The 27,988-nt window shown below is 44.4% G+C and overlaps 1 protein-coding gene across 1 annotated transcript in view; it reads right to left on the reverse strand.

The window, feature by feature from the left end:
• Nucleotides 1-4,060: 4,060 nt before the first annotated feature.
• LY86 (lymphocyte antigen 86) overlaps nt 4,061-27,988 on the reverse strand; it is a 61,586-nt gene continuing 37,658 nt past the window's right edge. Inside the window, exons 4-5 of the mRNA XM_043590883.1 lie at nt 8,914-8,966; nt 4,061-4,438 (exon numbers count right to left, since the gene is read on the reverse strand). Of these exons, the coding sequence (XP_043446818.1) occupies nt 4,355-4,438; nt 8,914-8,966 (137 nt within the window). The 3' untranslated portion in view covers nt 4,061-4,354. The remainder of the gene's footprint in view (nt 4,439-8,913; nt 8,967-27,988) is intronic.

Here is a 27,988-nt window from a genome sequence, read left to right on the forward strand (position 1 = left end):
TCTGTGTCTCCCTCTCTCTCTGCCCCTCCCCCACTTATGCTCTGTCTCTTTCTGTCTCTCAAAAGTAAATAAATGTAAAAAAAAAAAAGAATGTTTTTGTTTGGGGGAAATTTGGACCTGGATATTTCTCTTCAATCCTCTTTGGAGTTCACGGTTCTAGGACGAGGCTCAGTGGACATGCCCCATCCCAGGTCTGATAAAACTAGCTGCACTTAGAAGAAAGAAATCTAGATGCCAAGGAATCATCTGAATACTTAAAAAGGAATGTGGGCTTATGGGCAAGGGCAGGGCTGGAAGACTGCCTCAATCATGTAGGAGGGACAGGAGAAGTAAATTAGGGAAAGGGGCTTTAGCTCCTTCTTACCTCTTATTGACAAATGGTTTGTGTCCTTCCTAAGTCACATGTTGAAATCCTAACTCCCAAGGAGATGGTATCTGGAGGTGGGGCCTTTGGGAGGAGATTAGGTGATGAGGGTCTAGCCCTCATGAATAGGCTTAGTGCCCTTAAGAAAAAAGTCCCAGAGAGCTGCCTTGCACTTCCTCCATGTTCAAGAACACAGCTCCTATAAACCGGGAAACAGCATCTCATCACACACTGAATCTTCCAGCACCTTGATCTTGGGCTTCCCAATCTCCAAAATTCTGTAAGAAATAAATGTCTATTGTTTACAAAACATTCGGGTTAAGGGACTCTTGTCACAGCAGCCCAAAGGGACTAGGCACCACCTCGGCATAATAACTCCCTTTTATTGAGTCACCTGCCAAGCTCTGTTCTAAGTGTCTGCCATGCATTCTTAAGTCTCAGTACTTCTATAAGGCAGGTGTCACCGCTGACACTTGCAGGTGAGCAAGCCAAGCTTAGAGAATTAAGTCGCTCACTCGGTTAGCAGCTAGGGGAGGGTTAGGACTGCAGTGCTGATCTAATTCCAGACATGCTAGGGCCTCCTGGCATCTTTCCCCCGTTTCTCCTTTTACCCCTCTCCAACTCCCCCAGTTTACACTTAGGGACAAGTGTGGTTCCAGCGGGGTTAAGGCTGATCCCGCGCAGTACCGGGTCACATGACCTAGGTTAAGCCAATCAGTGCAGGGCCAAAGCAAAGGGCCCGGAGAGGTCATGTGACCCAAGCCTTTGCACGTAGAAGGAATGCAGGGCTTTGGGAGAAGGGTGTCTCTCTCCTTTTGTACACTGGACAGGGTGTGAAACTATTTGCTGTTATAGGAAAGACTGAGAGTGAAAGCAGTATTCAGAGGGCCAGAGGTGCAAGAACCATGGAGAAATAGAGGTGAAGCACCATGAGAAGTGTTAGTGTCTGTGGCAAACCAAAGCTGGTGCCAGAAACACGTGGGGGCTCAGCAATCAAGGGGCCAAGAGGCCCCTGTATGTCTAAGACTGAGTTGAGTCTCTGTTCCTTATGCTGAAACATTCTAAGTGACCTGGTCACACTGCCCAAATAGATCTTCGGCTTTGTGCTTGAGTGCTGACCTTGGGCCCTTCCCACCAAATATATAGATACACACCCTGGAACAGCATGCATATGTGTAATTGAAAATGGAACATGGGTTTGAACTGCCAGTGCCCATGTCTTTGCTGATTTTTTTTCAATAGAGTGCAGTATTGTAAGTGTATTTTCTTTTCCTTATGTTTTCTTAACATTTTCTTTTCTCTAGCTTACTCTGTTGTATGAATACAACATTTAATACATATAACATACAAAATATGTATTAACTTATTGTGTGATTGGTAAGGCTTCCTATCAACAGTAGGCTCTTCGTAGTTGAGTTTTTGGAGAGTCAAAAGTTATATGTGGGTTTTTACTTGCATGAGGGGTTGGTGCCTCTAATCCTTGCGTGGTTCAAGGGTTAACTGTATATGTAAACATAGAGATTTAAAATATAAGGAGAGGCCTGTGGGCACCAAAATGCCTGGAACTGTCTTGTTTCCACAAGAGTTCTTTGGAAACATAGCATCATCTTGAATCAAACTGATTTTTTTTTTTCAGGGAATTTTATTGAGAAGTTTATTTAGGATGTTTTATAGTGATTTTGAAACAGCAGCAAACTGTGAGAAGATGAGACACAACTTAAGTTCTTTGTTAGTGTACCCCCCTCCCCACACGTGGGGGGGTTACCCCAAGAGAGCTTGCCTTGGCATTGCCCAGCCCCCTCCCTGAATAACTCTTGCTTCCTGCAGGGGCAGTTCCAAACTTCATCTTAGTTATTAATTTTCTGCCAGAGTGTTTAATAGTGATAATTATTCTGGCATTTCTCTGACCAAGATGGTTTGTGTTTTATTTTACTATTTTTTTAAATGTTCATTTACTTATTTATTTTTGAGAGAGAGAGAGGGCGGGGAGGGGCAGAGAGAGAAGGAAAGACAGAGAATCCCAAGCAGGTTCTACTCTGTCAGCACAGAGTCCAACGTGGGGCTCAAATTCACAAACTGCGAGATCATGACCTGAGCCGAAGTTGGATGCTTAACTGATTTGAGCCACCCAGGTGGCCCCAGTTTGTGTTTTAATAGGAGACGTGGAACCAGTGAAAAACTTTCTCAGCTTGCAGGAATGAAACTCATGGTGAAATTTAAGGCCCGTGACAGGACACAGAAACATTTTGGTTTCCTCTCAGGTCAATCCTTTAGTTCAGCCTCTGTGTATTCATGTGTACTCAGTCATGGCTAGGGCCAGCCCCGTACACGGAAACCCCTGTTTAAGCCAAACCCAGAGATCTGAACCTCTCTCTCTTTTCTCTCTCTCTCTGTCTCATGCTTACACGCAGGTGCGCGCGTGCACGTACACACGCATTGTCAATGAATTTTAAGAGGACAAAAGAATAGGAAGGGAAATTGCAGAAAAGTAAGAAGTGAGATTGTTTCTACTTGTCCCTGCCTCTGGAAGGCTGTGACCACTGTCCTGAGCTGTTGGAACGTGTGAATGCCCAGAATCTCCATGCAACTTTTACTGTGTGTTATGGGAAAGGAAACAGGGGCATGTCTCTCTTGAGGGAATGCCATCTGTGTACATAACAGGATCACCCCCGTGTGTGGATTTAGAGGTTTGCTTCCCAGCGGGGCATAACCACAGTATGTCTTTTCTCCCGAGCATTTATGGGTGTAGGTGAGGACACTGCTATAATTTTGTTTCTCCATAGCCAAAAAAACCTCAGATGCTGGTTTTAAAGTTTTAATTCCCCAGGCATTTACAGCCTGCTATTCTGGGTAGTTTAATTATGTGCGGATGGTAATTAATAGCAATGAACATTTTTAAACTCTGTAGTTTTCCTGTCTTAATCTCTAACATAGTGGCATTTGTGTGGATATCAAAGACCTACAAAGTCAACCCAGTCACCCTATGCCAGTTCCCCAGTAGGAGCAAGAGGGCCAGATGCTGGGCTGAGGGACACTGGAAGGATTGGGGTAGGGGAGGAGGGCACAGGATGGTGTCAGGGATGTGGAGCCCACCGTGCAATTCTGCACATCCTGGGACAGAAAAAGACAGGGCTGCCAAAACGTCTCTAACAACAGACAGCAACCGGCTCCTTTGCAGGGGGCATTGAAGGAGATGTTTCTGTGCGTGAATGGATGTGTCCACACCGATCGACATGACTTTTTAATATTTCAAGGGACCGCACACTTGACGAGGCAGGGACAGTGTCTGTTTTGCTCCCTAGAGAATCCTAAGTGCTGAGCACAGGGCCTGGTACTTAAGTGTTCAGTAGTTACACATGGAGAATGAATGAATGCATTACTGAGAGCCATGGTGTGCTGAGGCCAGGGGTAGCCAAGGCTTTTGGGGTGAAGATGTAATGAGGTGTGGTAGGTGGGACTTTGATGTCACTCTGTAGGGTTTCATCGGCTCCTTGGCCCTCGTGGCCAAAGGGCCTGGGACTTGCCTGGGAGAAGGAGGAGGAGAAAGGGCATATTTTCCCAATATCCTCAGGATGTCAGCTTCCTGAATCTCAGAACTACTTACGCTGCGCCAGCACCTGGCACCCTGTCTGGAGGAAATTACATTGTAACTCAAGTATGGCACTAAGATCCTTTGAACAGACCATCAGGAGCGACTGTGGGCCAGATTTCTTTATTCTGGGTAACTGAAGAAGTGCTCCCGAGGAGCTGAGAAGCAGGAGAGCCTGGCCGTTTGGAGGAGGGTGGACCCACGGGCTGGCGACCATCAGGAGGCTCCTTTAGAGGCACGTACACCTGTGGAGTCTGGGGACGTCTGGCCCCCGGGGCTAAAATCTGCACCTGCACCTCTGGTGAGCCTCTCTGTCGTCGACTGGTGTTTCTTCCAGAGCAGGTTCAGTGTGGGCAGCCTGCAGTTCCCACGAGACAGAGCGTGCTCCGCGTCTTAGCTTCTCAGGAGCAAATGACCGTAGCATTGGCGCAGGCCACGGTGGAGCGCTTCTCATTATACAGTTCCAGCAAGACCTGGTATTCTCCCTGGAAGGGACACAGGGAAAGCACGACGTGTGTGACTCCCAGAGCAATCAGTCAATCATTCGACAGGTAGTCACTGAGCACCCTCTACGTGCAGGCAGTGTGTTAGACGCTGGGGATGAAGTAGAACCAAGGAAACCGAACTCAACGTTGTGGAGCTTATGGGCCTCACCAGGACAGGCAGACAATGCATGAGATACTTCACTGTGCATGCATTGTGTGTGCTGATGCCACAGAGAGAATGCAGGCGGGGAAGGGGATGGACAGCAGGGCCGGGCCAGGCCAGGTGGGGCTGGGCTTGTGCCGTTGGCACAACTGCCGTTGGCAGTTTTAAGTAGGGTGGTCAAGGCAGGCCTTGCTGCAAAGGTGACCTTTGGGCAAAGACCTGAAGTAGATGGGGAGCTGCTTTGAGGGCTGGGCCCCACATTCGAGAAACTGCGAGGAAGCCCAAGGGGCTGTAGGGAGACAGAACCACAGGAAGTGGGGGAAGGACATGAATCGGGGATGGCCTCACAGGCCATGGTGGGGAGACACTGGCTTCCACTTGGAAAGGGTCGCAGGTCATGAGAGCCTCCTCCCCAGAGGAGTGGCCTGATCATGTATACATGTCAAGAAGATCCTTCCGGCTGCCCTCTGAGAAAAGACTGTAGGGACAGAGAGTATAAGCAGTTAAGACCAGGTAGGAGACCACTTGGGCCTGTAGTGGATGGGGGAGGTGAGAAGAGAGATTGGATTCTGCATAGATTTTGAAAGAAGAGCTCATATGATTTACTGAGGAAACCCATGTGGGTGGCAGAGAAAGAGAGGAGCTGTGGGTGATTCTGAAGACTCTGGCCCGAGCAATTGGAAGATCCAGGGAAGACAGAGAAGACCTCCAGGCACAAGATTCACCCGCACGAAATCACAGTGCTCTATCAGAAAAAGTACTACCACCTTTTAGGGTTCCTTTCTGGCAACGACACTCCACAGAGGACTCCCTTCGTCTGTGGTTAGCAGCTGGGCTATATATGGAATCGCAGAAAAACCCATGTGTTTGCTCAGCGGCTAAGCCCCGCCCCAAGCCCCCAGAGGCCACACGGTGGTGGCAGGTCTGCAGACTCACCCATCTGGAGAAGAGACACTCTGGGTGGCACGACTTAGTGGGAAGCAGGGCAAAGGGCCCAAGAGGGAAGGATCTCAAGAAATTCCTGGCACATCTTTGAAGTGCCTGTCATCCAGAGAAGGAAAGGGGTTTAATCTGTAGAAGCCAGAGGGAAGGAAGAAATCAGAACACTGGATGGAGTTTGCATGAGAGGTAGTTTTTGTTAGAAAAGAACAACTTTTGGGGCGCCTGGGTAGCTCATTCAGTTAAACGTCTGACTTCGGCTCAGTTCATGATATCAGGGTTCGTGAGTTCCAGCTCCAAGTTAGGCTGTCAGAGCACAGCCTGCTTCAGATGCTCTTGTCTCCTTCTGTCTCTGCCCCTCCCCCGCTCATTCTCTCTCTCTCTCTCTCTCTCTCTCTCTCTCAAAAATAAATAAACATTAAAAAAATAAAAAGAAAAGAAAAGAAAAAAAGAAAAGAAAAGAAAAGAAAAGAAAAGAAAAGAAAACAACTCTCTAGCAATGAGCAAAGGTCCAGGAGCGAGCGGTTTCCCCAACAATGAAAAGTGCGTTGGGCAGAGCCAGGCTGTGCACTGGATGGTGGCTGTAAGCAGCCGTCCCCCAGGGCACCATTCAGCTGGAGGATCCTGCAACAGCGACAGCGGGGCTCCCTGAGGCTGATCACCCAAACAGGAGCAGCTGTGATTTCAGAAGCAGTTTAGGAATTTCACCAAAGCAATGTAAAAGTTAGAGAATTAATTCTGAGTAAAGAGCAATGGGAACCTGCATCTGTTTGTGCCACCATCATTGCCATCATTCCTGTCCACTTTTCTTTTAGAGTCCCTGTGCCTTCAGGTACACACCCTACATAATTATTGAAAACCAAATGAATTTTTCATTATTGCTTTATAGGCCTAAGAAAAGATGTAGTATTTGCAGGAAGGTTCTAGATGATGAATTACTGCTTACATTACATAGGTGCATACATACCTCCAGGATATGCATACTCTGGTTTAGGAGTAAGGGTATTTAGGCAACTGTGCTCATCCTCAGGCAGGTGGAGGGACACGCTAGGAGGACAGGAGGGGCAGAGTAGGGAGGGACAAGGGACAGAGAACAGCAGCCTCTGTGCTGTTGAGGAGAGCACTAAATTTGCGAGTCAGGAATTTATAGTTATATCCTTAGCACTTATGCAAATTATACCATCCCTGTAAGCTGTCCACGTACTTTGGAACCCCAAAAGGCCTCTAAATTCTAATTCAGAAAACAGCAGTCCTGGAGATGCAGGGTTCCAGGCAGGACCTCAGTCTGGGCCAAGGGACTGGCTGTGTTGAAAAGCAAATAATACCAAGACACTGCAGATTGACTGCTGAGTGGAAAAGTTTTCAGCCGAACAGGGATAGAATTAGCACAGAGGCCCATCTCTGGGGGATTTGGTGGGAGGAGGGGATCCGGGGCAGGTCTTTTAAAACCAGAAGGCTTCACACTGTCTCTGTCCCATATTAGGAAGCAAAGTCTCTGAGCCTTGCTGGCTGGCTGGCTGCCAAGGAAGCCTGGGCTGGCTGCAGCTGGTCCCCCGCCAGTGTGGGAGCTCATGTTGAGATTAAGGCCTCCAGCTGCCTCTGCTGCATACGTGACAGGTTGCATGTGTCCCACTTGGGTGATGTCCCCTGTTGATTCTGGCCAGGTGTCAGCAGGCTGGGGCACAGTCAGGGCTGGCCAGGCTTCTGCTTCCTAGGCCCCAAAGACGAGGAAGAAGTGGGAGGACCAGCCAAAGAGGACCAGTAGATGCTTAAGCAGCCATGCCCATGGCCAGGACACCTGAGCCTGGCTTTGTCCTCACACCGGGTGACATGCCTGAGCACCGCTTATTGGTTGAGGAATGCAGATCCTGAGCTCACCCAAGTGTCCTAGGGGAATGCAGTAAAGCTTTTTTACATCTCTGCCAGATTTTTCTTTCAAAAGGATTCTGTGTCTCTAGGAAGTTCTTTTCCCCTCCTCCAGGTCATAGCAACTCCGAGGGGAGCTGCTTTTTTTTTTTTTAAAGTCAATAATGCAGGGCACCTGGATGGCTCAGTCGATTACGCGTCCCAGTCTTGATTTCGGCTCACGTTTCCTGAGTTCAAGCCCCGCATCGGGTTTTGTGCTGACAATGCAGAGCCTGCTTGGGATTCTGTCTCTCCCTTTCTCTCTGCCCCTCCCCTGCTCATGCTCTTTCTCTCAAAATAAATAAATAAATTGAAATAATATAAAATTAAAAAGCCAGTAATGCCAGATGAAAATCTATTGTTTGCAAATTTTAAGCCAATTGCCAGGGGAAGGGGGAAGGGAGGGGTTCAGGAGGAAATCGGGGAAGAAAAAAGAATTCAAGTAGCAAAGACTTAAAGAAAAAACTAACTGGGAGAATTTTGGTTCCACATCCTAGAAGTGAAGAGAGTTTGCAAGACTCTAATATTTCAATGAAAGGCCAGCAGAGAAGACTCTGGAGAACCCCAGAGGGGAAGGTGAAGCCGCAAACTTCCCATCTGTGGGAGCAACAGCTAGAGAATGTTCTAGAGACAGTACGGCTTGCACCTTAGGAACCCAGAGCCTGGGACAGAAAGGAAACACACACAAGATAAATGAAAAGCTAAACAGATTCTTTACGCAGAAGGAAACCCTTTCCCAGAGCCATAGATGGGTTTTGGGATCTGGAAAGCAGAGAGGTTAAAGTTGAAACAAACAAACAAACAAACAAACAAAAAAAGAAAGTTATTACAACCTTGTGATTCCTTTTATGATGTCCCATAAGATTCTCTCAGGAGTAGCATATTGAAAATGTATTGCTCATGTCAGAGCTGCTTGAGTTCAGCCATTTAAGAAGGTCACATTATTTTGCGGAAAGGAATTTGTGGAAAACTGGACCCTTAGCTGTGAGCCCTGCCGGTGAATGCTCAGGGCGGGGGCATTTTATTCACCTGGTGACAGCCCACTAATAATAGTGTAAGGCTGGTACCTGGGGGCCTTTACCCTTCACGCTTGTGTGTGTGTGTGTGTGTGTCTTCCTCTCTCTGAACAGCCAGTCTCACAGACAGCTCATGCCCCAGCAGCTCTAGCCCATGCAGTACCCTCAGATACCAACCATCCTGCAGGACAGGATGAGGGCCTCCCTCTCCGTGGGAGCTGTCTGCCCAGGGGATCCCAGAGGGTCCAACAGACATAAAATGTTATAATGAAAAAGGTAAAACCAGTGTGTTAAGCGTTTGTGAGTACCCATCATGAGGTATCAGCTTTACTGAAGAACGGTTTTCTTGGTAGGGGTCAGTGGAAAATGTTTAAACTGTTGAAGTTTAAGCTCAAGAAACTGCTCGATACAATAATTAAGTAACATAACAGAGTAGAAAACCAAAACCTTACCTCGAGAATTTCAAATCCAGGATTATTGATGGGGCCAGCATAATAAATCTGCTCTGAAACATATACAAAACAGGCAAATGTTACTCAGTCATATTAAACAAAAATGATTTGCTCCTATTATCTGTGCTCGCTATTCAATAGGGATCTAAGATTGGGAAAGAAGGTCTCTGTTCACACAGTTGCTCCTATTCTAGGGAGAACATCGACAACATGTAAATAACTAAACAAGGCAGTGTCTGGATTGTTGAAAGTGCTAGAAGGAGACATGTAAGTGGTGTAAGAGAGGCAGATGGTGAGATGGTTAGGAGGCCAGGCTGGAGCGGGGCTGCTTGGGGTTAAATCCTGAGACCACCTTGATAACTGTTTCATCTTGGACAGTCATTATCTCTTTGGGCTCAGTTTCCTTGTTTTCAGAATGGGTATAATAATGATAATAACAGTGTCCACTTCCCTGAGCTCTGAGGAATCAAAGGATTAATCAATATAAAGCTCTAATACCGGTGTCTGGAAAGCACTCAATAAGTAATTTGCTAAAATAACAAACTAGGAGACGCCAAGTTTGGTTGGATGGCTGGTTATCTCTAAGGAGATGATATTTGAGCTAAGCCCTGGGGGAAGGGAATGAGACAACATTCAGTAGCTCTGATGCAATAATGGAGAGGGTAGATGGTTGGGTAGTTTTACCGAGCAAGAATGGTAAGGAGAGAAAGTCAACACTGTTGGGAATAGATTGGGGAAAGCTTATAATAACAGACCATGGAATCTAAGGAAGGTAGGGAAGAAAATGGAGGTGGAGGTGGGGGTTGATAGTAGAAACAGTGGTAGAGTTGGTTGAATGGAGTTTCCATCATGGCTGTTAAGGTCCTAGAATGGGTGAGCTGGAAGGACATGGTGAAGGCAGATGACAGAAGGCTTCACAATGAGATTTCAGAAGTGGTGCATTTTCTGATGATGACAACACACAGCATTGACGTGGGAGTCAGAGGTTGAGGTGGAATGATGGAAACGGTAGTTGGAAAATGGTAGTGGAGGTGAATCAGCTGAGACATTATGGTGGTGATGGGCTGTGACTGCCTCCTCTGTGACTCCCCAGCCCCATGCACTTAACACATTATAAACGGTGCCTGAGAGCACAGGCTCTGGGGTCATATTGTCTGTGCTGGGTTTGAATTTTGTCTTTTCTTATTACTAATTGGCCAAGTCACCTAATCTTTCTGGGCCTCAGTGTCCTCATCAGGAAACATGGGCAGGTTATAATAATATTCACCTCAGAGTTGTTGTGAGAATCAAATGAGTTAATACAAGTAAAACTCTTTTAATAGCATCTGGTGCATGGGGAGCAGTCAGTAAGTATTTGCCATTAATATACTCACTCACCAATCCACTCTACAGGGCATCTGCCCAATACAGGCCAGGCACTGTGCCAGGTGCTAGATACAACAGGAGACAAGAATATTATGTGAAACATTTGAATCATTGGCCACCCAGAATTGTAATCATTTGTTTACAGCCTGTTTCCTGCAGTAGCCCGTGCCTTCTTATTTGCATAGCTCCCAGTGCATTGCAGAATCTAACACACAGCAGGGTGCAATATAGGGTTGTTGTAGAGGTTGTTGAATGAGCAGATACAGAGCCAGGACATGGGTTTGTCAAGCAACTTCATTCTTGCTCCTGCTATTGTAATCCTCTCCCTGCTGGAAGGCTCTGGACCTGGGCTGTTTACACGAGAGACTGGATTAGGGAATGAGCCAGCAGAGCAGCCAATATGGTGGTGAGGGTGGAGGGATGGTAGAGGAGAATGGAGGAGAAAAAAAATGCTTATTAGTTTATTGATGGCGTTATGTGTTTTTTAAATATATTCTTTAAAAGTTTACTTATTTATTTTGAGAGAGAGAGAGAATGTGTGGGGGATGGGAGAGAGAAAGGGGGACAGAGGATCTGAAACTGGCTCAGTGCTGACAGCAGAGAGCCCCATGCAGGGTTTGAACTCATGAACCATGAGATCATGATAGAAGTCAAAGTCAGACACCTAACTGACTGAGCCACCCAGGTGACCCTTATTGATGGCATTAGGTATTCAGCTCTTTCAATGGCACAGTGACTTCTGTCTCACATATCCCCTGGTGCCTAACCACTGCTCAGTAAATATTTAGAGACAGAACAAAATCTCCATGAAATGAGGTTTTGGGTCAAGGGCAGCATGGTTGGTGTGTGAACAGCTGCCCACACAGAATAATATCAGGGGCATGAGGGTAATCCTTTTTGAAAAAGGCCTCTCCGGGGCGCCTGGGTGGCACAGTCGGTTAAGCGTCCGACTTCAGCCAGGTCACGATCTCGCGGTCCGTGAGTTCGAGCCCCGTGTCGGGCTCTGGGCTGATGGCTCAGAGCCTGGAGCCTGTTTCCGATTCTGTGTCTCCCTCTCTCTCTGCCCCTCCCCCGTTTATGCTCTGTCTCTCTCTGTCCCAAAAATAAATAAACGTTGAAAAAAAAAATTAAAGAAAAAGGCCTCTCCAGGCAATCTGAACCTCAACTTCTACCAGGAGACTCATTCTTTGCATAGACTTTGGCTTCTGTTAAATGCTCGTGCCCCCAACACATCCATCCTTCCTTCCCTTGGTCAATTTCTTGTACCTCACAAGGAGAACGCACAAACATGGTGGTTGCCAGATGGACAGCCTTCCTATTTCATTGCACTAAATGAAGTGATCCATTTATTTTTGAAAGGAAACTGATATTTGGTTGTGGATATAAGCAAAACTTTAATTGGAAACTACTTTTCCGTACAAGATGATTTTGGAAATAGAGATATTGAACTTCTGGATCTTATCCTTGAGAATCTTCCGGTGCAACTGAGAAACATACAATGACTAGCTACACTGAATGTTAACTGTGTGAGGAGTGAGTGGTATATGTGGGTGGTGTATCTCACAAGTGCAGAGAGCTCAGAGGGGGCTGCTTAGGATTGGATTGTAGTGCTGGCATACTGTACAACCTGAGGGCGTACCATTCACATTATAATTTATGTGAGTGGTGCCCCCTGGAGTTGTGCAATGCAGTGGCCCAACTACCAGTACACTGTTCCTTTTTAGGAAATTCTCTCTTCCCCAGGGGATGTTATTTTACCCAAGCCAGAATAATCTGAGCAAGAAGACAATGAGACCCAGGACCAATCTATTCTGTCAAAAGATGGTTGATTTCGACTCACTGGTATCTAGAGCTGTTCACTGTCTGCCTGGGGTTGCAGCCTTCTTACTGCGTCTGTGACTCCTAGATAGCCTTTCAGAAAATCCCTTTGCTTTTGTTGTCTGCTTTTGTTTCTGCTACCCACAATTCAAGGACTGGGAATGCTGTGGGCATGAACCAGTCAAAATCATTCATGCTGGCCATCAAGGTATGGGAATGCAGTGCAGCCCAGGAGCAGAGCCCAAGAATGGAGAGAGGGAGTGTGCCTGTTTGTGTCTGGTCTGGTTGGGTTCCCCTGGAAACATTTTACCCCTGCTTTGTGCTTCTACTGATTGTTCTAAGGTGGCATAGTGCAAATTACTTGACCTTGGAAGCAGACAGACCTGGATTTAGGACCCAGCTCTCCCATTCCTCAGCTGAACATCCATTCTGGAACTCAATTTCTTCACTTGCAAGATAGAAATGGGACTGACTCTCCTGCAGGGCATTGAGAGGACCAGAGAACTTGTGTATAAACTTGATGAGAAGAGTGGGGTTCCCAGTAAGGGCAGAATCACTAGTTATTATTATTGTTACTGTTATTAGTTGTATTATTATTCACTGGATGTGAAGAAGGGTGATGTAATGAAAACTCACTTGGATGCTGAGGAACACACCAGGCCTAGGTTTTGGAATCTTTGGCAGAGCTAACAACCAGTAAATTCTGTGGGTGCCTTTGTTTTAAAGAAATGCATGAGGACAACTCTTTGAAGACTAACATTAGAATGACATCTAACATTCTATTATGCTCATTTAATGCTCCAAGATTTGTGAATTTATGTTTCAAATAAAGGGGTTCTTTACTGGGCCAAGGGGGTTTTCATTAAATCTGTCTCTTACACTTTACGGTTTCAGTTGGAGCTTTTTGGGGTGTCCATGAAGTTCCGGAGCATGGCCGCAGGTAGCTCATGAAACTGTCTTCTTTTTTTAACCTAATGAAACAACACCTAAAATTAAATTCTCGCCCCTTCCATTCTCAGATCCTCCCTGATTCTGAGATTCCTTTAATTAACATTCTCACACTCCCGTTCTATAAAAAGAGCCCCAGTATATCTGTACCCACTCCTTCCTTTCCTCCATTTGAAATCTTTATCAGTTTTTAGTGTGCTGTGGATTAAAGAAATCCACCTCCCCGGTTCTGAGCCCATGAAGTCATTTCTGCGAATTGGCTTTGTTTTTGACCCAAATCTTTGTGTGGTTGGCACAGAGTGTCTTTTTCAGAAAGGAAATTGATTTTTAAATTGTGGAAATAAAAGGTCCCAAAGGGTTTTGGATCAGATGGACGAGGGGCTCAGGGCTGCCTCCCACTCTATAGCCTTTTGTCCTCAGCCACCAGTGCGGGTGCTGGCCTGGAAGTGCTCCTTGCAGGCGTGGGTTCTGTGGGAGGAGTCCTCCCCGTTTCCTGGCCCTTGCTAGTGCCTTCTTGCAATTGCCTCCAGTCTTCCAAATTTATTACAAAAATGTCATCAATATTTCAGCATTATTAGGGTGCTCGACAGTGTAAAACTGCTTAGAGTTATAATTTATGATAAGTCGGTCCATTAGTATATTCTGAGAAAGACTTAAAAAATGATCATTTATTTATTTGCTCAGCTTTGAGCCTTTTCTCACCTGTCTGGCCCAGTCGGGGGAATCTTTGGGGGGTTGTGTTGAACTAGAAGGGCACACCCCTCACCCTGTCCTCCAGGAGTGGGAGCACCTCAGGACCTGGAAAGGCCCCATACAAGGGCTCCTGTGGGCAGTGGTCCCACAGTGAAGAGAACATTCCAACCAGACCAAAAGCCTCGTCTCAGGAGCGAGAGGGAGCGAGTGTATTACTTCATTTTGGTGAGCTCTAAATATATTGTTCTTTCCTCTCTCTGCCTCTGGGCATTTCTTTAAAGAGGCCCAAGTCTGTAGGTGGCACAGGCCCAGGCACCAGTCCTCATCTCTTCCCTGGTTTTAGCTCTGCTTTTTTCAGTCTCTGACCTTGCAGGGTGTGGAACGTGTTTCTTGGTCCCACAGGGCATCAGCTGCTGGTTAGGGCACTCATTTAAATCGATAATGAACTTGCCTGCGTGGGGACCTGGAACAGGGTCCCCTGCCTCCAGGTTGAGTGTGGCTGCAGATAGACTCCCTGAGGGCCTGAAAGCCTGGAGGTTTCATCCAGGTTTCAAAGGATGGATTCCAGACAGTTTGGGCAGATAGCCCCAGACTAGGCCCAGGCCCAGGCCCAATTTTTATTTACTGTCATCATTATTATTATTATTAATTAATTTATTTAGTGTGTGTGTGTGTGTGTGTGTGTGTGTGGTGGTACTTTGTCAGCTTCTCCATCTCCTGGGCCATTTCACCTATTAGTCTCTAGAGCCTCTGAAGTTCTTATATCCCTCCTGAGGGCTTGCCACCAGGTAAGCGTGCCTGTATCACCTCACAAGTGATCTCAGTCTCTGAGTACAGTTGCACAGGCAGCCCTGGCCAAGGGGGTAGGTGATTGGAAGCAGAAACACAGCTCCTGCCCCACGGGGCCAGACTGTGCAGGCTGGGGCTGGGCTGGGCCCCACCTGCAGATACTTCTGGTGTCCCGGCCACATCCCCTAGCCAGTTTTGAAATCATGGCAGCCTTGGTGGCATCAGCCATGCCTCTGACATTATCCCAGGTCAAGAGCTCATACCTCTCTACACTTTCTCACTGCACAGCATCCCGTGTAGGACAACCAGGAAGTGCAGGGACATTATCCTCTGCAGGCCTTCAACCCACAAGGACTAGAATCTGGGGATGTATTCCACAGCCTCCTGACTTTCAGAGGGGCAATTCTGAGACGCACACCGCGGTTCCCGAAGGATCCCAGTGGGAGTGAGCCCCAGTTCTCACACTGGAAATCAGCTTCCCATTTATCCCTTCCTGGCTTTTCCTCCTCTCTGGCATAACTACTCACCCCCAAGTCCTTGTCTCTGACTTTGCGGGGGTACCCCAAACTAGGAACGCTTCCTGGCAGAAGGTGAACCTTTTATTGAGGCCCCATAAAAGCTAGTCCTAGAAAGCTGGCTGCTGATATATTTGGGTCTGAGTCTAATGTTGGAGCCACCCAGCCTAGGAACAATGTGAACACCCTGAAAGCTGCTTTCTGACTGGCTTCTACGCCAAAGAGCAGGAAGAAGAATGAATGCCTTGGTTGTCCCTGAGACAGCTCAGAGCCTCGTGCTTTGGAGAGGACAGGAGTTGGGAGAAAGGGACAAGGAGGTGAAGACCTCCCTGGGTGTGTGGAGGTGAGGGAGCCGACAAGCTCAGGGAAGAGGGAGCAGAGAAGGAGAGGGAGAGGTGCAAAGCTAGCCTCTCGGCTTCTGGTTTCTTCATTCAGTCACATGGACACTTCCTGTCGCTGAGCAATGGAGCATTGTAATAAACAAAGTGTCTTCCATTCACTGATTCGAACTTTTGGGATTCCCTGGCATATCACATGACCCTTTTATTGGGAGAATTTTTTCTGTTGCTACTAGGAGCTCAGTAGTTAGAACATGTTCAATTTTATTTCCAAACATATCTTGAGATGTCCAGCATGTCATTTGGCCCCTTTGGCCCATTATTGTCACTCTTTCTGAGACCCCATAAAGCTCTGGGCATCATAACTGTGTTTTTTTTTTTTTTTTTTCAGAATTAACAGCTGTACGTTGGAGCTCATAAGTATCTGATTAGAGTTTGGATTACTACATCTTAGCTTTGCTTATGCTACTTTGATATCTTTACCTGTTCCTTCAAATGGGCTTATGAGAACTTCCTTTTGGCCTTTTCCACTAGAGAAACTTAATATTACTTACAACTTAAAAACATTCACTGTGTACTTGCAATGGATCACTTATAAAACTATGAAGTGAGAAGCCTTCCAAGGTTTACTTGTTCATGGTCCTGTGATTTACACTTCTCTGGTGATTCAGAGATGTGCCTGTTGTTATCCCTATTCTTTTTTTTTTTTCCTAATAGCACACTGGCTTCCTCTTAATAATACATTTTTATAAAATGTCTCATTGCCATCTTATCTTCTTCCTCTGCCAGAATGATTCCAGCAAATGGGTCATGGAATTGACTTCTAGCCAAATAGCTTCTGTTGTGAGTAGGGTCCAATGACAGGTGGGGGCTTTATGGGGTCTTGGATAGGGTGACAATAATGGCCCAACAAGGCAAACCTTTTCTTAGCAATGATATGGTCCCCTAACAGAAAAACTCGTTATCTCTCCTCAGGTAAATCAGTGACTGTATCATCTGTGAAGTCTCCAAACTGTTTGACTTCTGTGAGGGTATTTTCATTGAAAACATATGGAGTTTGAGTTTTCCTTGGATTATACACAATTATTTGGCTTTTTTTAAAAAATAAGAAGTAAGGTTTTCTTTTAAATGTTTATTTATTTTTGAGAGAGAGAGAGAGAGAGAGAGAGAGAGAGAGAGAATGAGCAGGGGAGGGGCAGAGAGAGAGAGGGAGGCAGAGGATCCAAAGTAGGCTCTGTGCTGACAGCAGTGAGCCCAGGGCAGGGCTCCAACTCACAAACCGTGAGATCATAACCTGAGCCAAGCCGGACACTCAACCACCTGAGCCTCCCAGGCACCCCAATTATTTGACCTTTTCACATGGTATGCAGAGGTCAGACAGGATGGATTGGTTTTCCACTTGGGAGTTGTGCAGGCTAGGAGTGCCTACTCTCAAGATGTCCCTATCCTAATCCCCAGAATATGTATGTTACCTTCCAGGGCAAAAGGGACTTTCTAGATGCAATTACATTAGGGATTTTGAAATGGGGAGATTAACCTGGATTACCTGGATGAGTTCAGTGAGATCACAAGGATGGATAAATGCCAAGGAATGCCAGCATCCTCTAGAAACTGAAAAAGTCAAGGAAATGAATTCTCCCCTAAAGCCTCCAGAAGAAACATGGCCCTACAGACACTTTGAGTTTAGGCTTCTGACATCCAGTAGTGTAAGAGAATAAATTTGTGTTGTAAGTTACTAAATTTGTGGTCATTTGTTACAGTAGTAGGAAACTTACACAGTGGTCTTGGATAAAGAAAAGAGGCTCCAGGTGATCAACTTGAGAAGGGGTCAAGAGTGATGGCTTGTTTGGATTTGGGTCCCCGACAAAGGGCCCTTCAGAACCATGACACCAGCATAACCCAAGATTTCAGCAAAAGAGAAGGTACTTGGTTGGGCTTACGTCTTGGGCTAGAGAGTGAAATTTCCAACACAAATTCACACACTTGAATTCAGGATAGACTGTTAAAAAAAATTAAAGCAATGTAGAAACTACTAGATCAGTGATGTCTAATGATGTTCTGCAAAGACGGGAATGTTCTACATATGCATCATCAAATATGGTGGCCTCTAGCTAAATGTGGCTAGTGTGACTGATGACCTGAATTTTTAATTTAATTTAAATGTAAATGATTTAAATACAGACATGTGACAAGTGGTGATCATATTGGATAGCTTTAGGTCAGCACCGTCTAATAGAAATATAACGTGAGCCACATACATAATTCAAAATTTTCTAGTAGCCACATTTGACAAAAAGGAAAAAGAAGCAAATGAAACTAATTTAGTAATGTATATATATTTTAACCCACATCTTAAACATGTAATTTCAATATGTAACCAATATAAAAAGTATTAATGAGATATTTAGAATTCCTTTTTTCATACTTTTTTTTTTTTTTTTTACAAAGTCTTCAAATTTAGTGTGTATTCCACACATAAAACACATCTCATTCCAGGGGTGCTTTGGTGGCTCAGTTGATTAAGTGTCCGACTTTAGCTCAGGTCATGACCTCATGGTTCGTGGGTTCAAGCCCCACATTGGGCTCTGTGCTGACAGCTCAGAGCCTGAAGCCTCCTTCAGATTCTGTGTCTCCCTCTCTGTCTGCCACTCCCCTGCTCATTCTCTGTCTCTTTGTCTCTCAAAAATAAACAAAAGTTAAAAACAAAGCCCACATCTCACTCTGGACTGGCCACATTTCTGGTGTTCAAGCCACATGTGGCTAGTGGCTACTGCAGCAAACAATGCCAATATTAAGTCACTGATGAGGAATTGGGGCCCAAAAGGTGAAATGATTTGCTTCCAAGTTTATTTCTCCTGTAAGACCTTTTGGTCTTGGCTGCTCAACTTCCCTCCAAGAGATACATAACTTCTGACAATCAGAAAGGAAAGAAAGTTTAAGTTTTTGTCCCTACCAACTTATTTCTGAATTCCTGCAGATAAATACTTAATGTAACTCTCAAAATATAGCCTGTGAATTGGCGGGCTGATTGGATTTCCAGAAATGGAAATGAAGAAGACGGTGCTGGGGAGAAAGAGAAGAAATTGAATTGATCTCCAGGAACCTGGGGCAGACTCAGGAAACAGCAGTGTGATGGGAAATAATGAAATAGACATTACAGAGGGTGGCCTCTCTCAGACCGGGGGTCTCCGGGGTCCACACAGATTGGAGCTCTCAGGATGTTTGCTAATATGCAAATACCAGCCACCCATGGGATCAGAGTTTTGGAGCAGTCCGGGGAGCTGGGAGAAGGCCTTCTTAATTGGGTTCTTAAATGATTATTACATGAAAGTGTGGGAGTCATTGAGCCAGGTTTATGCAAAATCTACAACAGGCTGAGAATTTGTAAAGGAGCTTGTATTGCTTTAGAAAATTAAAAATGCTTTGGTTCTGGGTCATCATTAGTCTAAATATGCTGGGCTCAACTAAAGGGAAAATGTGATGTTACAGGAGAGTTTCAAAACATTCTTGGCTCTTACAAATGGGCTTGAATTTGTGGATAGAGGGAAATCTCCCAGGCCTATGGGATTCCTTAATAGGCCGTAGGTTTCCTTTCTTTTCTTTTTTCTTTTTTCTTTTTTCTTTTTTTCTTTTCTTTTCTTTTCTTTTCTTTTCTTTTCTTTTCTTTTCTTTTCTTTTCTTTCTTCTTCTTCTTCTTCTTCTTCTTCTTCTTCTTCTTCTCCTCCTTCATGAAAAAGTCCTCTTTTGCTTGGTTTTTGCTGGTGCCCTCTCCAGGGTGATCATTGTTTCCACTTTGGTTTTTGCGGTGTTAAGAGGGGGGTTTTTTGCTATCACAGTAGCACACACCAGCTTCTGCAGACTCCCCACCAGTCTGCAGCAGTGGTGGCTGCCCAGCAAATCCACAGCTGCTTGAAGGGTGCAGACGAGGAATACAACATGAAGAGAAGAAAGGCCAAAGGCTGAGGAGATGATGCTCCAAATGTCCAGTTCCATGAGAAATGCAAATGGGTCTGTCTCCCCAGGGGCACACAGGGGCCATGGAGACTCGGCTCTGTCAGCCACCAGAGAATACACAGCTCAGTCATGTTCTTGCCACCTCAGAGAGAAAGGGTCTTAAACTTCAAACCCTTGAAAGCTGTACTGCCTCTGCCTACCTTGCTAAAACGCAGACTTCCATTCTGAGATGGATGACCTCAGGGGCCCAGAGCCCTGGCTTGAGAAACCCCTAATCAGCTGCATGAAGTAACTTCCATTTATCACTCCAAACTCCGTTCTAAGGGCTTTGTGTGGATCACCCCATCTTATCCTTGTAAGAATCCCATGAGGTGTCTAGTATTTTCCTTATTGTACACATGAGCAGAGTGAGGCTCTGAGAGGTTGCGTAATTTGCCTGAAGTTGTATACAGGCAAATGGCAGTGGTGGTCTAACTCCGTGCAGGTTTAGCTTCAAACTCTGGGCTTATCCCTATCTAGGCTAGTGGTTCTCAAAGTGTAGTCCCTGGACCAGCATCAGCAGCCTCCCCTGGGGACTTGTAAGAAATGCAAATGTTAAACCTCCTCTCTAGATTTACTGAGTCGAAAATGGGGGTGGGCATGTCCAATAATCTGTGGTTGAAAAGTCCTCCAGGTGATGTGATGTATATGTTAGCTTGAGGACCACTGTCCTGGGCTATGCCCCCCTGCCCCCCTCCAAGCTGGCTCTGCAGTGAGATAAGGTAGGCAGCAGTAAATTCCTGGAGAATAATACCAGGTTTGGTAGTGTGCTCCTGCAGCGAAAGAATGACAGTAGGGACGGCAATGACAGGCTCCCCACCTGGTACTGTCCCTGGTGGCCAAGACGTATCACCCCTCCATGGGTCTATTGATTTATCCAAGTGAAGTGGAACCAAGACACATGAGTTCCCATCTAAGCCACTTTGTCATCGAGGGAAAGAGGACAAAAATCTGGGATCGTGAGAGTTTGAGAAGGAGGTACAGGGACAGCAGGGCAGAAAGCCTGAAGCAGGTGGCCTAAAATGACCCACATATCAGGGGTAAGCAAATAGGTGGGACAGATGACCTAGAGAAGACATATCTTAAAAGTGAAGCCTCAGATAAAATTGCTTGTTCCCCTTCTCTTATAGCAGAAATCAATGGCCGTGCTCCTGGGGCTCACATTCATTAATCCATGTGCAGTGAACCCCAAATGCTTGAGAAGTGAGGCTCACGGTAGGGGTGCCTGGTTGGGAGCATGCTTTATAGAGATTGTCGGGACCATTGGTGTAGATTAACCATGGAAGTACTTGCCTGGAAGGAGTTTTTGCGTCTTCTGCTACAGCAATGCAAGGCATAAGGCATTTTGCAGAAAGAATTTGTGGGACTTTTTCCAAATCTAGGCAATTTCTGAATTTCCTCCATTTCATAGACCTGTGAAAAGGCACACATAGAGGGCTAGGGCAACAGAAATCTGATGGATGGAATCAGAATTGCTGATCTAGATAGAACTGTTCAGACCGAGTTTTGCATTGTTACAGACAGTGAGATTGAGAAGATTCTGTAATTAATATTAATGATGCTCGGAGGATGGCCAAGTGCACTCATTTGGCATAAACCAGGACAGATGAAAGACACCCCAACTAACCAAAAGGAAGGAGGACAGGTAGCCAACTTAAGCATCCCCTATGCTTCTGGCTTTGTCTTATTCGTACATGTAAAATCAGGGACTATTATAACAGAATCCCTTAGCTGCTGTCAGAGATAATATCTACCTTGTGGGAAATGTCATGTCAGACTTTATACACAGTACTCAGGGGACCTACTCTGTGTTTAATGAAATTCATCTAATTACAATGCATTCTTCACTTTGGACAAACACTTAAAGCAGGAACCTTCAGATTTACACAAAAGATAAACCAGGGAGCAATTATTTCCTTGACTGAAGGGTTCTTCAGCTTATAAAAGGTGTCCCTGTAATATTTATTTTAATTACAAGCTTTCCAAATGCATTTGAAATTAATCCCACAACTACTTTTTTTTATCTGTCTCTCACATATTGCATGAAGTATATCAATATCTGTTGTATTTCTTTTTTTTAAATATAACTTATTGTCAAATTGGTTAACATACAGTGTGTAAAGTGTGCTCTTGGTTTTTGGGGTAGATTCCTTGTTGTATGTATTTATTTAATAGATTTGCTTTTCCTGGAAGGTGCTAGCCTCCACATAGACGAGTGCACTGTGAAGATCTTCTGAAGACTGTTGAGTTCTGCCCCTCTCTGGGATTCTGACATGCATGTGACATCAAGTCCTCTCAGCTTTTCATTGTGTTTCAGCCATGCCAATCACAGCTGCCAAGGTCTACTTCCCCTTGACCTAAGGTGTCCTACTTTATAATCATATATACCCAGTATACACACATGAGTGTGTGCACACACACATGTTGTTATTTAACTTCTTCAAGCTTTTATTTATTTATTTATTTATTTATTTATCTATCTACCTATCTATCTATCTTGAGAGAGAGGGAGAGAGCAAGCAAGGGAGGGGCAGAGTGAGAGAGGTAGAGAGAGAATCCTAAGCAGGCTCCTCGCTGTCAGAGCAGAGCCTGACATGGGGCCCAATCTCACGAACCGTGAGATCATGACCTGAGCCAAAACTGACTGGGCCACCCAGGTGCCCCAAACCTCTATCTTAATTTCAGTTGGTTTTGGCAAGAGCTTGGGTGCAACTGATATTCACAAGTTAATCCATGAAACAATAAACAAATTAGTTTTGAAGGCCAATTAGTACTTAGCGCTGTGAAACCAATACCCTTAACCTGGGTTGACCCACCCTGACCAGAACTCATAGAAGTTTGGCCAGAGTCAAGTCTGACAATTGATGTGTCTTTGTCATCAAGAATGAAAACCCTGTGTTCATTCTATTTACTTTATGGTCTTAATATAAGTTTTTGTCAAAGCTCCAGGTTCATTATCAGTTGAGAATCTTGTTTCTACATAGCCCTGCACACTATATTCTGGACAGCCAAAACACAAGCCACTCTGTTCCTTTGAGTATCCCCACCTCACATTCTGTTTGGGTGGAGTGTGTCCTGCAGTGGATCCTTCCTACTTCCCAGATTGGTATCTCAGTTTCATGTTCAACAGTAAGTCCTACAATAAGTTTTATTCTCTTCTTTTCATTTTATGCTCATCTTCCTGAGACAGGATATTCCAGGGAAGTTGCTGAACAAAGTGAACCCCAGTTTGTTGAGAATGGATATCAAAGTATGTTGACCTCATGATAAATCAGAAGGGTATGAAAGGGACTGAGATGAGCTCAACTCATTTCCAAGCTAGACAAAGCTGTGGGGTCTCATTCATGGTGGAGATCAGTGCTGACAAATCCAAATTTTGTAAAAATTTTATATATGAGACCATTGTGGGATAGTCTTGTTGGGGCCTTGGGGACAAACCATACCTCTGTGGGTAGATGTCATGTTTCCAGGAAAGAAGTGGACATTTCCACCACCACTCATTCTGGAAAGAAGTCAAGTCAGGGGCATAGAATGAGAACTTTAGAGACTGACTTTAGACCAACACAGGAAAAAACAAAACAAAACAAAACAAAACAAAACAAAACAAAGACACAAGAAGAGACTTCTTCATTTACTCCACAGGAAGTCCTGGGATCCTGAGCAGGTGGCAGAGAGTTAGGTCAATTGCCCCCAGCTTCTGGTGAGCTGATTTGAGTCGGGATCCTTACTAGGTTTATTCCTGTGGGAAACCCTAGCCTGGGTAAACCAGCCATGGGTCCCTCAAGCTGCTCCACCCCTGCCTCGAGGTCCCTCAGGTAGAGGAGGAGGCAGAGAGACATGTCATTGCCATGTTTATTGCTTTCCAATGTGCCAGACATGTTCTTTTTTTTAATATGCACTATTACCTGAAAAAGAATTATGGTTACTCCCATTGCATAGATGAAGTAACTGAGAACCAGAGAGATCAAATGATTCTCCAGAAAGAAGTGGCTTCTATCCCCAACCTATAAATGGCAGCTGTGGAGAGAGGAGGAGATTATCAGTCCTACTCTATGACTTTTCTTTCCTCCTTTCCTTCCTTCCATTCTTCTTTCCTTCTTTCATCTCTTTTTTTGTTTTAAAGATTTTATTTTTAAGTAATCTTTATACCCAATGTGGGGCTTGAGGTAACAACCCCAAGATAAAGAGTTACATGCTCCATTGACTGAGCCAGCCAGGTGCTCCTTTGGCTTTTTAAACAGTTCTCTTTCTTCCCTGCCATTGGCCTCTCTCATTTGTCTTCCTGTTATGCCCCTTTCTTTGCCCCAAATCTAATTTGTTGGCACTGGAAAAGCATAGTTTAAAGCAAAGTTGTTACATTTTCCAAAGTAACATAATCTTAATTTATCCTGAACCTTAGGTGAGTGTTCACCACAGTGAAAGCCAGAGAATACCTGTGCTCGGCAATTCTGGCTAAGAGCCTTGAATCCTTATTTTCCTTACAGCTGTCATTCTCAAGACTTAGCATTCAAAAGAACCATCTAGAGCAGGACTGGCAAGCTATAGTCTGTGGGCCAAATACCCCTAATGGCCTGTTTTTCAGCAGACATGAGCTAGGATTGTTTTTATATTTTTAAATGACAGAAAAAAAATCAAAAGAAGAAAAATATTTAACAACACAGGAAAGTTACATGAAATTTACATTTCAGTGTCCATAAATAAAGTTTTATTGGCACACAGCCATGTCCATTCATTTCCATATTGTCTATACTTTTATCCTGCAGAGGCCAGACGAACATATAGCCTGCAAAACCTAAAATATTACCCTTTACAGAAAGGGTAATTACTACCTCACCCTTGACAGAAAAACTTTGCTGACCTGTGACCCAAAAGGATTTTTAAAATACAGAGTGCTAAGCCCTGACCCTGGAGTTTCTAATTCAATAAGTCTGGGTGGGGCCAAAAATGTGTGTTTCTGATAATTTCCTACATGATGCTGATGTTTCTGGTCTAGGGACCACACTTTGGGAACCACCACCGTATATAATGACTGGTTATGCCCAAAATGATTATTTGATTCCTATAATTTTGTTGTGCCTTTTAAATCTTGTTTCCAATTCTAGTGGAGGGCTGAAATGAGTCATACTTCTCTAGCAGAGTTTTCTTGATGTTCAAAGAGACTATGTAGCAGACAGGTTTAGAGCGAGTCCCTGGAGCCCAGCTTCTTGGAGAGAAGCCCAGCTCTACCACTTTCTGGCTTTGTGACCTTGGGTAAGTTTCTTAACCTCTCTGGGACTCAGTTTCCTTTTCTCTTAACATGAGGATAATAACAATAATAGCTTCTATACCTCACAAGGTTGATACAAACAGTAAATTGGTTAATATACATAACACATCTGCAAAGGTCCCTGGCATGTATTAAATGCTGTGATAATGCCAGATGTTATGGAGTCATCCCTGCCTGGGCCTAAGGTAGTACTCCTCAACCTTGGTAGAGTGTTGAAACCACCTGCTTTGGGTTGTACGTCTAGAGATTCTGATTTAACTAGTCTGTGGTGTGGGGTGGTGGGATCTTCAACATTGTAAAGGTAAATTAAAATGGAGCACTGCCCAATAAAAATATAATGGCAGTTGCATGTGTAATTTTACATTTTTTAGTGGTCATGTTTAAGAAGGTGAAATTAATTTTAATAATGTCAATAACAATGTTTTATTTTTGATAAACAATAAATAAAATAGTAATTATATATTTTACTTAACATAGTATGTCTCAAATACTATTATTTCAACACATAACCAATATCACAATGATTGAGGTATTTCACTTTCTTTGTTTTCGTATTATGTCTTTGAAATTAAGTGTGTACTTTACATTTATAGCACATCTCAATTAGCCTGGCTACATTTCCGTGGCTGGGTAGCCATGGCTTGTGGCTTGTGGCCACTGCATAGAACAGCGTGGGTGTAGCTAATGTACAACCAAGATTGAGATCCACTGGGGTAAGGGCCCTTGAGGACCAACCCAAAGCCATGGAGCTTCTTCTGACATTACTGTTCTTAACTTGAGTATAAAGGAAGTTTACTGCAGCTTCTCTCTCTATGGTTAGTAATCAGGTGTGGCCATTAGGACATTCGATTTAATCCAAGTTTAGTCTTAAAAACTGATGTCAATTTGAAAGCAGCAAGATCAAGTAAAGCAAATGAATCTACATGACCTGATGCCACCAGAGGCGAGAAAGACACTATGGGAACATTAACAGAGGACAAAGTAAAACAGTGATCTGTTTTGGTTCCTTCTCAATGAACCCATAGCTGGGTAAAGGGGGAAGGGGTGTTGAGTATCCCAGAAAAAAAATACGAAGCAGATATTAAGCAATCCCTTGACATTCTATGCTACATTTTGACTCAGAACTTTCTGACTCTAAATATCACTGAATATTAAGTAGGTCAAGATGCTTTTCGAAAAGAGGAAGAGGAAGAAGAAGAGAATTCACCCTCTCTGTTCTTTCCTACAGTGCTCAACTAACCTTCAAAAAGAATAACCTTGTAAATTTATTGTAAAAGCAAAAGAGATTTCCAAAAAGATAAGAACAAAGATCTGTAGTTCTACCACTTAGAGATAACCACTATTAGCACCCAAGTGTGTACTATTTCAGAGCTTTTTGGTGCATCCACTTACACATATTTTAATAAAAACAGTGTCCAAGAGTTAGCACTCTTTTATAGCAAGAGTCTTTGTCACTTAACAACATTTTTATATTTTCAAGTAATTTAATAATCTCCTGCAACAGCATATTGAACCTGTGTTTGGCTGGACAATGATCTACTTAATCAATCCCCTATAACTGTATATATAGGCTGTTTCCCTCAAACTGCTAATCACACCACAAATGCTAATGCCAAAAGAAGAACATCCCTTGGTATTTACTTATTTATTTATTTATTGTAAATGTTTATTTATATTTGAGAGAAAAAGCATGCACAAGTAGGGGAGGGACAGAGAAAGAGAGAGAGACAGAATCAGAAGCACACTCCAGGCTCCGAGCTGTTTCCAGGTGCATAGCCTGTTGTGGGGCTCGAACCCATGAACCGTGAGATCATGACCTGAGCTGAAGTCTGATACCACCCGAAGACTGAGCCACCCAGGCACCCGTCCCTTGGTCTTTAAATCTGACAACCTCTTGCCTTAGAGCTAGCTGGGCAAGATGCAGAAGAAAAGGACACACTGTTTTATCCACATGGTCTCACTAAGCCTAACACATTAAGAAACATTTTTTTTTCAGTTTATTTATTTTTTGCAAGAAAGGAAGGGTGTGGGGAGGGCAGAGAGAGAGGGAGAGAGAGAATCCTAAGCAGGCTCTAGCACTGTCAGTGCAGAGCCCGATGTGGGTCTCAAACTCACCAACTGAGCCAACATCAAGAGTTGTACACTTAACCGACTGAGCCACCCAAGTGCCCCAAAATCCCAAGCAGGCTCTGCACTATTAGCATGGAGCCTGATGTCGGGCTCGAACTCAGGAACTGCAAGATCATGACCTGAGCTAAAGTCAGACACTTAACCAACTGAGCCACCCAGGCACCCCTCCCCCATTTTGTAGTTTTTCTGGCTCAGAGAACAGCCAGCAGGGTGCAGGGTGCAGAGTAATGCATAGTAATGCCGTGGAAATAATGACATCAAACAAATGATACTGAACACCATTGTGCCACCTTCAGCAGACACCAAGTTTTCTCACTGCTCTGCTCAGAAGGACCTGCAAACCCCAGAGGGACTCTGCTGCCTCTTAATATGTCAACAGCAGCTTGTGCTTGGATTTGAATTGGCTTCTCTCTGGTCTTAGAATTAATCACTTCTTTCAATAGAATCATTCCTGCAATAGGTTTGTGGGTGGGTTGGAAAAAAAAAGTAATAACCCAAGAAGCCTCAAAATTTAAGGTGTTAGTTTTTCTGGCTTATATAATTTGCATAATTATTTGTTCATGCCGCATTTGTATATCACTTCTCTGATTGCTTTATACGATGTGAAATTTCCTGGCAATTCCCCAAATGCCAGCTTCTCAGACTGAGTATGCAGGTTTCAGCCCATGGCAATAAAGCAAATAAATGACTGCAGGACTGCCCGGCATTCAGATAAGGTAAACACCAGCCTTTTGAGCTCTTACACTGAATTGGACACCTCAGTTTGGGAGAACGATATCTTTTCTATTTTATTAATTCTATTAAAACTATTCATAGGAGGAAAAACAAGGTTTTGTTAAACTTGGAGGATCAAGATAATTCACCCTTTGCTAGGATATGGTGCACCTGTATCTTTGTGGCACATATAAGCATTATTAGAGAGTCACTTTTAAGGGGAGCTGGTAAACTTACATTCAATCTGTCATATAAAAATTCAATAAAACAAGTATTTATCGCATCTTTATTCTGTGCCAGGCTCTCTTTGCCAAATCTCCAGAGAGAGGAGCAAGAAATATTCCTGCCTTCAAGGAGTTCATGGTTTAAGGAGGGAGATACACACACACATGCTATGGGATACGATTCTAGCTGAGGTAAGTAGAGTGTGATGCTCCAGGAACATCCAGAGGGAGTAATTCATCTGGCTGGGTCTAGCCTGCCTCTCCAGCCCCATCAGACCTTCT

This window comes from Prionailurus bengalensis, chromosome B2 (genome assembly GCF_016509475.1).
Source record: "Prionailurus bengalensis isolate Pbe53 chromosome B2, Fcat_Pben_1.1_paternal_pri, whole genome shotgun sequence".
NCBI lineage: Eukaryota > Metazoa > Chordata > Mammalia > Carnivora > Felidae > Prionailurus > Prionailurus bengalensis.